This window comes from Pistacia vera, unplaced genomic scaffold (genome assembly GCF_008641045.1).
Source record: "Pistacia vera cultivar Batoury unplaced genomic scaffold, PisVer_v2 Contig754, whole genome shotgun sequence".
NCBI classification, from domain to species: Eukaryota; Viridiplantae; Streptophyta; class Magnoliopsida; order Sapindales; family Anacardiaceae; genus Pistacia; species Pistacia vera.
Window position 1 is genome coordinate 23,739 of NW_022196617.1, and position 13,035 is coordinate 36,773.

General features: G+C 33.2%; 1 protein-coding gene and 1 pseudogene across 1 annotated transcript; both read left to right on the plus strand.

Annotated features, from left to right (window-relative positions):
- The first annotated feature begins 3,477 nt into the window (after positions 1–3,477).
- Positions 3,478–5,933, plus strand: LOC116115807 (probable nitronate monooxygenase). Its single transcript, XM_031401945.1, has 6 exons — positions 3,478–3,725; positions 3,872–4,084; positions 4,298–4,393; positions 4,799–4,944; positions 5,254–5,470; positions 5,607–5,933. Exons 1-6 carry the CDS (start codon positions 3,591–3,593, stop codon positions 5,790–5,792), a joined length of 993 nt encoding a protein of 330 aa, XP_031257805.1. The 5' UTR covers positions 3,478–3,590; the 3' UTR covers positions 5,793–5,933.
- Positions 5,934–8,173: 2,240 nt separating this feature from the next.
- Positions 8,174–9,580, plus strand: LOC116115812 (annotated as a pseudogene).
- The last annotated feature ends 3,455 nt before the right edge of the window (positions 9,581–13,035 follow it).

Sequence of the window (13,035 nt, forward strand, 5' to 3'; positions counted from 1 at the left end):
TATACACTACGGTATGATGAGGAGCCTATAGGTCACACACATAGAAGATAATTTAAGACTCAGGAAGAAAGAAGGTGTTTTCGTCTTTTTGGGCGAAAGGGTATTTTGGTAATTTCACAGTGCAATTAAATTTGCTGAGGTCGTAGCCTTATTTAATTTGTTAGAAAAATTAAATAAGTGAAATTCCGTTTAAATATGTGTTCGATATATTTAAATAAAATATCATTATTGTTAAATGTAATAATATATTATATATATATAATATATATGAAATAATATTATTGATTTTAATTGAGATAATGATGAATTAAATTAAAATATCTAATTGGGAGTGTTTGGCAAATTTGGGGTGTTTGGGTTGGAGCCCAAGCCCATTCCATATGGGAATAGGACAACTAAAATAACACTATAAAAGAAAAGGTTTTAGTTGAAAATGATAAGTGTTATTTTTATTATTTGATTTTTCATTGAAAAGAGAAAACCTCCAGCCCCAAAAATACTCTCCCACGCTAGTTTTTGGTTTTTGCCAAAATCAAATACCTTTTGTTTTCTTCTTGATTTCTTAAGGCCAAGGAGGATCTAGCAAATTCCTCATTGGTTCTTGTTGATTGTCTTCGTGTGGACCTCTACGGTTCGATCCTACACTTGGATCGGTAGCAAACACGTTCAGAGACAATATTGGTGAAGCCTCCAAACGTGGGTATGGTTTCTTAAACCTTGAACTGATTTTTCTGCAGATTTGATTATTTTATATAAACTGTGATTTTTGTACCCGGATCTTGGTTCTAAGGAATGATCCATAGAGTTTATGTTTTTGTTTTTCCGCTGCATAACTGGGTCGTTTACTAACATCTTTGGCCTGGCTGGTGACAACCTGGTTCTTTGAGTTGGCTCTGGTGGCACAAGTCATGGTGGATATCAAACAAGCTTGGCAAATAGAATAAGATCTGTCAGAAAATTTGAAGAGGTCTGTGGAGGGCCTTCCTCTATTGTCAAAATGTTGATATTGTAATTTACACCAACGAGAAGTACATAGGATCTATGGTGGGGTCTACATAAAAGTTTGTACGAAACCCATGATTTTGATGATGGATCAATAGACAAATAAGAAACCAAACAACAACACAAGGAAAATATTTTTAAAGTGATTCAGATGGTAGGTGCAAATCCTATGTCCATTGTTCTTGTATTGCAATCTGTGTTTTCTTTACGCACAGGTACAACTTACAAAGTATCAATAAAAAATCAGATCCCTAATTTGAGTAAAAAGTAAGTTTATATACTATTACAATGACAAACTTGTAAACAAAGTTAACACAGATAACAAAATGTTGGTAAATGAAATAAGATCTATCGAAAAATTTGAAGAGCTCCTTGCTCTATTGTCAAAATGTTGATGTACCAACGAGAAGTACGTAAGATCCATGGTGGGGTCTACATAAGAGTTTGTATGAAACCCATGATTTTGATGCCGGATCAACAGATAAATAAGAAACCAAACAATAGTACAAGGAAAATATTTTCAAAGTGATTCATATGTTAGGTGCAAATCCTACGTCCATTTTAAAGAAGATTATAATCTTTTAATTTTTTTAACGTTGTTAATTTTGTAATATATTTTTTTATTGTATGATGTATAAAAAAATTCATGTATATTTAATGAATATAGAAAATGTTGTTTTTTTTTAATGTTTTCAAATTAGATAAATAAACATATAAATGTTATAAACATAGGGATGAAATTAGTATTCGAAGATAGTCGATGAGATGAGAAAGTTAGAAAACTGAAACTAACATTACACTCGGGGTGGTAGTGTTAATTTTCAAAACATAGAGGTACTGTTATTATTTCATAATTCGTAATGAGAAGAGAGATGTATGAGAGTTGACCATCTTTTCACCGTTCCTAATAGGGGTGTTTGGTTCTGGGTACCCTGTATTTTTTGAAGGAATCGAAACCGGAATCGGAACCGATGGTTCCTTGAAATTTGGAACCAGAACCAGAACCAACGGTTCCGATTCCTAGGTACCCAGAACCAAAACCTGTAACAACGGTTCCAGTTCCAGTTCTGGGTATCCTGTAAAATTACTAACCCCCCAAAGTTTTTAAAATGGCAAGAAAACCCTTAAAAACTTACAAATACCCCCCCTCACTGGGCACTTGTTAACAAAAATAAAATTACAAATTACAAATTCAAAATTACAAACTCCATTACTTTGTAAAGGTAGATTCTCAAAAGTCAAACCAACTTACTTTAAATGTTATGAAATATAAATATAAATGTATTCACATTACTTTTTCTACAAAAGTTTTTATTTATCTTCTTATTTTTTAATTTTATTTTATATTAGTCTCGGTTCCTAGTTTCGGTTTCGGTTCTTAACTACCGGAACCGGAATCGGAACCGCACAGTAACGGTTCCAAAAATTTGGAACCGGAACCTACTCGTTGACGGTCGGTTCTGGGTAGGAATCAGAACCAAACCCCGAGTACTCGCTAGTTCCGGTTCCAATAGGTTCTTTTGAACACCCCTAGTTCCCAATGTTAGCGGGTGTATGCAGGAATCAGGATAACTTTAATATATTAATTCTTTGATTTATAATATATTTGTTAAAATTATCCAATGCACGTAAAGCAACCAAAACAAAATGTCAGACGTCCTTGCTTACGCCAGCAAACACAAAGACATAGAGTCCGAATATTATATTTTGAGCAATTTTATGCTTACAATTGAGTTGTATAACTGAGTCATATAAATATATAAAAAATAAATGACAGAGTAATTATTTTACATAAATTTTATGTAATTTTTGTCTGTTTGTATAACCTAATTATATGACTCAGTTGTAAACAAAACATTATTATTATATTTTTAACTCTATGTTTCACGGATGAACATTTGTCACCCCTAATTTAAGAAACAAGGTTTTAAATATTTTTTAAGGGTAAATTTTATTTGTCCTAATAAATAGTTAAGTTTCAAGGGTGGTAACGATTTTATTATATATTTTCCTAAAATTATCAAAAGCCCTCTTAAAATTATTATAAACCCCTAAAATATAAAAAAAAAAACCAAATTAAGTGTGTATTTAATATTTTCCAAAAATGTATTTTTTTTTTTTAATTTAAACATGAATTTTAACGTTCAAATGATATTTTCATAATTTTATGCAAAGCATTTACTGTTAAACTAATTGAGATTTAGATTAATTTTGAATAAATTGATATGTTAAACAAATTGAGATTTAGATTAATTTTGAATAAATTGATATGATATTGCATAATAATAGAAAAATAGGTATTTCAATAGTCAAAGTCAGGCAATCCTAAATTTAATTTGGCAAAGACTAACCACGAGACTAACAATGGGTCAATGTCTCCAAATTTAAGGTGTTGAAATGATATTCAGACAGAAACAAAAGTAGCAGGCTTCAACCGAGTAGAGAAAATTGAGTTGCTCACCTCTACTTAGGGTAGAGAAAATTGAGTTGCTCACCTCCACTTAGCTCAAGTAATATATTAATTGGCTATAAAAAGAGAACAAGAGAGACGGAGACGGAGACGGAGAGAATTAAGATAAAGATAATAAATGGGTTGGAAAGGGATTCTGGGTTTTGAATATGGAATTGTTCAGGGGCCATTGGGACCTGATATTTCAGGTCCAGAGCTTGTAGCTGCAGTTGCTAATGCTGGTGGGCTTGGTCTCTTAAGAGCCCCTGATTGGGTACTTCAGCTACTCTTTCTCTTCTTTTTTAATATCTTCATCGTGTCTCGCAAATTATTGTTTGCAATTATTTGAGTTGAGTATGGTGTGTTTTAGTTTAATTTTCGAGCACTTCTATTGATTTTCTCAAACTTTTCTCTGATCAGGAATCACCAGATTACTTAAGGGAGCTAATAAGGAAAACCAGAGCATTAACGGACAAACCGTTTGGGGTTGGTGTTGTTCTGGAATTCCCCCATGAAGAAAATATAAAGGCTATATTGAAAGAAAAAGTTGCAGTTTTGCAAATTTCATGGGGTGAATGTTCAAAGGAGCTCGTACACGATGCTCATAGTGCTGGTGTAAAAGTTGTTCCTCAAGTGAGCGTTGCAGCTGCTTTTATATATCAGTCAAAATCTGTTTATTGAAATTCATATGGCATTTTGTCAATAAATGTGATAGCCCTGATATGTAGTTAATAGGAAAGTACTCATTTGAAGAGTTTATTTTGAGTATCAATCAGTCTATTCGGTTTTGTACTTGTGATTTTCTCCTGACGTATTTCATGAACTATAAATTTAATTCGGTTGGAGGTCGGGAGTTTCGAAGAAGCAAGAAAAACAATTGAAGCAGGTGTAGATGCGATTATTGTCCAAGGACGTGAAGCCGGAGGGCATGTACTTGGTCAGGTATGAATTCCTTTAGGTTTCATAAGTTTAATTGTGTTTCCATTTTCAATGAAATTGAGAAAAGTAATAGCTGGTACCAGCAGGATATAAATTACAATTTGATTTGATTTTGCATCTGTTACATTTTTTATGTCTGAATTTATAGGAAATAGATTGTCTTGACTCTTGCTCTGACATTTAGATTTCTCATTTGGTTAACGAAAGGAAAAGCATATAATAGATTTGTATTTTTTGATGGTCAAAGGGCACCAATTACCAGCCTTTTACTTTGATGAATGAAGTGATATTCTACTTCTATTTAAGTCACAGTGACACAGCCTCTTGATTGTATGATACGTAGTTGGTTGAAGTTTTGATCAAGCTGGTTGACGGATATATCCTTGTGGTCTTTATTCTTTTTTCTAGGATGGTATAATTTCATTATTGCCAAGGGTTTTTGATCTTGTCGGCGATCGAGATATTCCTGTGATCGCTGCAGGAGGAATTGCTGATGCTCGTGGTTATGTTGCTGCTCTGGCACTTGGTGCTCAAGGTGTCTGCCTAGGCACAAGGTTAGAAAATTTTCAACTTACATGAACATATTGAACTCCTTTCAGTTATCTTAAAATTATGTGTCGGCAATCATTCAAACTTTTGAAAGATTAGTACTTCCACGTAAATGTTACATGCATATGTTATAGCAACTAACTTTGTTTAATTTTTAATCAGATGTGAAAAACATAATGGTATGATAAAGCTTAGTAGATTTCTTAGCTGAGGCAATCACAGTAATTTTAAGCTTTGAAGTCTGCAGTATTTTTTCATAGTATCTGTAATATTTTTGTATATTGGCTAAAATTAAGTCTGAAAGTTAATTGCAGATTTGTTGCAAGTCTGGAAAGCTACGCGCATCCTACATACAAGAGGAAGTTGGTTGAACTCAATGAAACGAAATATACAGATGTATTTGGCAGGGCAAGATGGCCTGCACCAGAACGCGTTCTGCAGACGCCTTTCTTTAATAATTTGGGAACCATCCCTGCTGATGAAAATGAACTAAACCAACCAGTGATTGGTCATTCAACAATTCATGGCACAGTGAGCATTAACTTTAGTTTTTAAGTTTTATCCAAGCGCTGCAATGCAATTTAAGTCATGAATATGTGGTTTCGAGCTGCTCAAACTGCAGTAAAATATACTCACATTATGATCGACTTGTTTTGTTCTTACACAGGAAAAAGAAGTTCGCCGTTTAGCAGGTACTGTTCCTAATGCGTCAACAACAGGCAATATTGAGAGCATGGCGATGTATGCAGGCGAAGGCACTGGTCTCATCAAGGAAATCCTACCTGCTGGAGAAATAATAAAGAGGCTGGTTGAGGGTGCTCAACTTTTGATCCAGAAAAAATTTAATCAGTAGCTTGTCATTGTGAAGGTGTCCAGCCTAATTAATAAATTTGTTTGTACCCAAATCGACTTTCTCATTGCAGCAGGAAATTTGTAAAATTTAAAGCTGGAATTAATAAATTTGGGAAAGAAATTTGAAGTTCCAAATCTTGAATCTATCTCATTTACAGCTTTTAATATAAAAACACATCTACAGTGATTGAAAGCATACATATACCTCCCTAAAATTGAGGGTACAGAATGGAATCATATTAAAACTTCATTAGAGATTGAATATGTGATAGAGTGAACTCTAAACTAGAATGTTTTGTAGAATTAAAATACTAGAACTAGATGTATTTTTACAGGCACAAATTTTCTTTGTGGTGAATTTCATAAATTCAAACAAGTTATAACAAATTTATTGGAGAGCATTGAAGGTAAAAGGAGGAGATGAAGTTGGTGAGGCCTAATCCAAACTGATTAATGCCAAATTGGTTGACCTTTTATGTCAAACAAAGTAGCGCCAATTGCTTCTTATTGATTAGCTCTACATTATTGGTTCATTTCGCTGTGTTGTATCATCCATTTCTAACCACAATTACTCTCTAATAGGCCATAATATCACATTCAAATTATTGGAATCAATAATATTATATTCACAATCTAATCTTATAACATTCTTTCATAATTTTTGACATAACAGCTCGTTATTGGTAATTCATAAATAGACAGATGAGATATGTTTTATAAACTAATCAATGACGAACTGTTACGTCGAAGATTGTGAGATTGGATTGTGGATTTAAAATTATTCTTACGGTAAAATTTACACCTTTATCCTTGAGATTTGGGGTTTGATTCACTTTGTTCCAGTAATATAAGTTACACTTTGAGATTTGGATAAATTTGGGTTTGAAATTTCAAGTGGTGCACAATTTCCATTAATGAATAACTCATGGAAAGTTGGAAATTGGGAAAATTTTCACCAAGTTTTGGAATAATGTCTGCAACAAAATCAGCCATCAAATAAAAATGGGTTAGTCTCGATTTGTACAATTAACTCAATTCGACAATACGAAGACAACCAACAACTATCAAATTAAATAAGGAAGAGCATGGAAAGTAGGAGAAAATGTCAATAATATAATAGAAAGAAAGATTAAAAATAATAATAATAATAATAATTTAATCTCATTATCGATGTCCAGGGAATGATCAACTAAACGGCTGCGGATCATATCCAAAAAAAATTAAGTTACATTAGATAAATATTTATTATTTTAACTTTCAAGCTGCATTTTTTTTTTTTTTATAAATAATATATTATAGTTCGTACAACTTAATAAAAATAGCATAATCCTTAATAACTAAGAACAAGTAGTACTTGCACCAACCAACTTAATAAAAAAAGGAATAATCCTCAATAATTAGGAACAACAAAACAGGATAATCTAAAAGGTCATTTTCTTACTTTATTATTTTTTTTCAAATATCTTTTATAGTTCTATTATATTATATACACCCAATTTTGGGATTAATTGTATCAACCCACCAACATTTCAAATGGATGCATAGGACCAGCCGACATCGAATTGTAAGCATCATTTCCGATCAAATAATTTAAATTAATGAAGTACGTGTTAATTAATAGCATGGATACAAGATTTCCAAAATATATAATAACATTTATTAAGTATGAACTTAAACTTATAATTAAAGCCTTTTTTTTTTTTTTTTTTTTGGAGACTAACATTTCCCGCCCAAGGTTTGGCGAAACGACACTTTCCCACCCATCAAGTTTCAAAATGACGACTTCCCACCATTCGTTAAGCCCTATTAGTGTTTTTTTTGTTAATATTTAACTGAAAAGATGAAAATACCCTTAAATAGTTTATTTCTTAATTAATTTTTATAAATTAAAATTTAGTTAAGTCAAAATCTTTACTCAATTATTTATTAGTTCAAGTGTAAAAATATATTTTTTTCATTTATTTACTTAATTAATTAGTAATATTAATTTTCTATGTTAATTAGTAAAAATGAAAATCATTATATTATAAAGATTATTGAATAATAGTGATGAGATATTGCTGACATTATAAATAAATAAATATTAAGGTCATTTAACTTTAAGCAATTCCATAGCATTAATCCTAACTTTTTAGGTGGGTTTAACTATTTTTTTTTTTTTTTTTTTTTTTTNACTTGAACTTTTGCGGGCTAAACATTGCAGTTTCTTAAACAGAGTCAGCTTTTGGAACATGGCCAGCAACGGTTCGAGTGGGGTGATTTCCTCGAAATTATTAATTAGAAAAACTTAATTTTCAATTGCGTTATAAGGTAATAGTGTCATGACTTGTGAGCGAACCCAAAATGCTATCTTCTAAGCTTTCACTAACTCTTTTGTGTGTCATGGGGTTAGCCCTAGCCCTGGTCCTTCCATCCCATGCACAAAACTCGCAACAGGACTACGTCAATGCTCACTAGGCAGCTCGTGTACAAGTTAATGTTGGACCGATGACTTGGGACAACATGGTGGCTACCTATGCTCAAAATTATGCGAATCAATGTATCGGAGATTGTAGACTTGTACACTCTGGAGTAGTGGATCTAGGATTTTTGCCTAAGGAAGGCCTCCGCGGCTCTGCCATTATTTGCCAAACAACTAGTGAAAACTTTAAAAAATCACTAAACCTTAAGCAAAGAAAATAATATAATATCAAAAACCTGAGAGAAAATAATGCAATAACACAATATTTTTCTACATGAATAAATCTATGAGAAACAAAATTTTAAGTAAATATGTTGAGTAAACCTTGAACAAAACTTTCTTTTAATTGTTGTTTTTTATTTTTGGCTTCCAAGGATTAAAATATAAATTTTCATGACTTTGATCAGATCTAGCATAAGCTAAAGTCAACCAAAACTTAAGTCAAGTCAACATTGCATTGACTTTAAATATAAATTAATAAAAAAATTGGGAATTTTCTTGGTTTAAACATAGATAATAACTCAAATTTCTTTAATAATTTTAAGCAACTGAAAGGTGACGTTTGAAATGTAGGAAGTGGTGGGCGGAGAATGAAGAATAACGTTCTTTAAAATATAGTTAAGGTTTTAATTTAGGAAAGTATGTTCATTTTTAGACACAAAACACAAAATAAACTCACAAGACCCATGTATTTTTCCCCAAAATTATAATAAAAAACCTCCAAAAAAAGAAAAAAAACACGATTCAACCTTAAAATAAATTAAATTGAAATGAGTAATACATATACCTATAACGGATAAAACAGAAATCGAAGATAATTCCGGTACCTTGAGTAGTGAAAGCTTTAATAATTTCAGTCTTCAAAAGTTTATAGCATAAGAAAGAGAAAGTGAGAATGAGAGAGTAAAGAATTTTGGGATAAAATCATAAAAAACAAGTAAAGCTGTGGAGAAAAAGAGTGGAGAGAATTTTAAATTTTTAATATCATGTGAGCTTAAAATATATATATAGTTCTCATTTTTTAAAAATCTTAGGGTGGGCCTAGTATATATATTAATAACAATTTTTTATGGGTCAATATATTATTATTATTTTTATTTTAAATCTGAGGGTAGGCCTAGAGGGGCTGGATTCGCCGCTGCTCCAGGGGTCCTTATGGCGAGAACCTTGCATGGAGCAGTGGTGACCTTTCAGGCATCGATGTTGTGACATTGTGGGTTCATGAGAAGGTCGACTATAACTATGACGCTAATACTAACGCTCTAGACAAGGTGTATGATAAGAACCCAGACAAAATCAACCCAAAACTTAAGCAACACATAACATAATCTAAATATACTCTGAATTCCTCTATATTGAATATTTGCAAATATTGAATACAACCTAGAAACATTGATAGTAAGACAAAATTAAGAACAAAGAAAAGAATGTAAACTGTAAGTTTTAATGAGGTTACCAAGTNTCCAAAATAGGTTCTAAACAGGTTCTAAAAACAGGTTCCAAAACAGGTTCCAAACAGGTTCCAAAACAGGTTCCAAAGCATGTTCCAAATAGGTTTCAAAACAGGTTTCAAACAGGTTCTAAAACAGGTGCCAAACAGGTTCCAAATAGTTCCAAAACAGGTTCCAAACAGGTTCCAAACAGGTTCCAAAACAGGTTCCAAAACAGGTTCCAAACAGGTTCCAAAACAGGTTCCAAAACAGGTTCCAAACAGGTTCCAAAACAGGTTCCAAACAGGTTCCAAAATAGGTTCCAAATAGGGTACCCCCTACAGGTTCCAAACATGGTACCCTTTTTACAGGTTCCGGTTCCTCCACATGCAAGAACTGGAACCAGAACCGCACAGTAACGGTTCCAAAAAATTGGAACCGGAACCTACCCGCACAGTGCAGGTTCTGGGTAGGTTTCGGTTCTGGTTTCGGTTCTTACCCTAGTTCCGGTTCTACCCTCTACCGTTGCTCACCCCTAGTAACATTATAATAAGTTATAATTGTTTGAATTTTCATCTTAGAAAAGTTGCCTCCACATAATAATAATTGTCTGTATATTACACAAAAAATATATGTTATACTACATTAAAAGTTTAAGATGAAATAAAATATTTATCTAAAGTTATTTGGGATAATGATTTATGTTTTAGTTTTATTACCACATCTTTTAACTTAACTCGTTAGCATGAATACCTTCTTGTCAAAGCTAAAATATTTCTAGCTTCCAAGCATGTTTAGAGCTTTTTGGCAAGAAACTTTTTGTATTTCGGTATTATCATCCTCAAGATTACTTCATTTCTCTTCTTGTCTAATTACAGTAATGACTGTTAAAACAATGTATAAGTTTTAAGGTGGTTACCGTGATTAAAACTTATGCGGAATGGGTTGCTTGTTCAATTTTTATATCAAATGAGTGTGAGAGACATAAACAAGACATACATCAAAGCAAGTAAAGGACACACTCATTTTTACATGGTTAGGCATCAAGCCTACATCCATGAGAGCAAGTTTAGAGGAAGCAAATTTACTATAAAATACTTATGAGTTCAAATAAAAAGCAAGACAACCAAAGTTGCAAAACACTCCTTGTTTTCTACACGACAACTCTATCTTCTTTGTTTAAACTTCAAGTCCTCACAGCAAGCTTCACATGCATAGCATCGCCATGTTGAAAATGAGCTCCTCTCAAGTTTCAACAATGAAGACAGATCTTTAGGACACCAACTTACACACAATCACTCATCATCATGGAATCAAGTTCCAAAGTCATCACACAAGAACAAGTGAAGAGGGAATTTAAAGTCTACCAAAGCATAGTAAGAAACCATAGCCAAAACGAAGACCTTAAGGAGTATTCCGAAAGGAAAACAAGGGTAATCAGATTTCTTGAGAAAGACACCAGAAAATTATGAATATATAGAGAACAAGATGACTTTGGTTGGGGGATAAAAAAGTTAAAGTAAAACTTTTGTGTTTTTCTTTTTGAAAAAGAAACTTGGGACCATAACCAAAAGCAAAACAACTTTTCTTTCACAATGAATTATAAAAGGACAAATGGAAATGTACAATAACAAAATATCAAAATGGAATATTCTTGTCCCAAATCAGAACATGTGCGAATTGTGCATTTGTGAAAAAAATCTACCAGATGCATTGTAACCACACATACTCTAAAGTGCCCACACGGGTGAAGGTGGTCACCTTTAGAGAGAGAGTGGCCACATTGGCAGATAAGGCAGAAAATTGTGCAAGACCAAAACCAGGATCATAAGATGACAAAAACACTTACAATCTCCCCCTTTGTCACTTATGATCAAAGCACAATTTTTTACACAAAAGAAAAACATTTATCAACTATAAAAGATCAAAGAGACAGATTAACAGAAACACAACAACTCCCCCTCAACAATAAAACTCCCCCTAAGCAGAAACATTAGTCAAGAAGGAGTTACCATAAGTTTCCACATGAGGCAGATCAACACGAGGAAATCTGCACAATTATAGAACCAACCAAACAGCCACAGCAAAAGGAAGATTCATCAATTAAAAAAAAATATCCATAAGAGGTTCTATAAAGAAGATTTTGCATAAAATAAGATGTGAGCACATAGAAGCAATAGTGATCACAATGAAAAAGCAGCAAGCGGAAAGAAAAAAAAAAACTTGTAAACAGTAAAAAAAATTGCATCGCCTTAGCAACAACAAAATCTCCCCCTCTTTGATCATAAGTGATCAATCTTTATGCCTAGAAGATCTTCTAATGTGGGGTTTCCTACCAACAGATTTGCCACGAGTCTTGACAAAAGCTTGAGGAGGATCAATTGCAGAGGTGGACATAGGTGGAGGAATAGTGATAATAGGAACAGAGGTGTCTACACTGGGATCATCTTCTTCAGTCTGAGAGATAGTTGGAGGGACCACTTCTTCAGATTCTTTCTCCCTGTTTGGAGGATCAATTTTTGGAGTAGGCATGGAAGAGGCAGTTCCTTTTGCATGCTCATTGATCAGCAGTAATTCCAGAATCAAGTTCATCCACAATGTTTTCTTCATTAGTTTCTAGAATGTCCTCAGGAATGACAAAATTAAGATCCTCAGGCACAATATTTGTAGCAGCTGGATTTGCATTTAGATCAATCAGAGGATTGGAAGGAACAACAATCTTCTCAGCAGGAACAAAAGCATCAGGAACATCTTTGGAACTACTTAAAGAACCTTTGCTTAGAAACCCAGCCTTGGTTTCCTTTAGTGCAACTTCAAGGGAGTCAATTACGACATAGCAAAATGGTGTGATACACATTCACTTTCTTGTCAAGACCCTACAATAGTTCAAAAATCTTGGACTGCTAAGCACTGGACTTTGCTGGAGGCGCTTGAGAGGAAGATAGGACATCCAAAACAGGCACAGAGGTTGAGACAAAATACTTGAGAGTTTAGAAGAAATGGTTTTAATTTTAAGGAAATGGTCATTTGATTGTTTTGGAGCCCCATAGGAATCAACAAATATTGAAACCAGAGAAGGAAAAGGCAAATAAATTTTTTTCCTTCTAACTAAGCAGTAGTTTTGATCAACTTATACAAAACATATGCAAGATCAATTTCCTTTCCTTGCACAATGCCATACAAGAGCTAAGCTTTATCAAGCCTAATTGATGAATTATGCATAGAGGGTGACCAATTAGAGATGGTGATTTTGAAAAGAGTCTTGTAAAAGGAAGTGAGCACATTGACAGGTAGAAAACCGCTATCAGGCCATTCAGTCACAACACCACCACTAAGGTCACTAGCCATGAACT

What these genes read in the sequence shown, in the direction of transcription:
- LOC116115807 (XM_031401945.1), top strand. Translation starts at nt 3,591, where the DNA reads ATGGGTTGGAAAGGGATTCTGGGTTTTGAATATGGAATTGTTCAGGGG. An exon ending in GAGGGCATGTACTTGGTCAG is followed by an intron (nt 4,394 to 4,798) that starts GTATGAATTCCT and finishes TCTTTTTTCTAG; the next exon opens with GATGGTATAATTTCATTATT. An exon ending in GGTGTCTGCCTAGGCACAAG is followed by an intron (nt 4,945 to 5,253) that starts GTTAGAAAATTT and finishes AGTTAATTGCAG; the next exon opens with ATTTGTTGCAAGTCTGGAAA.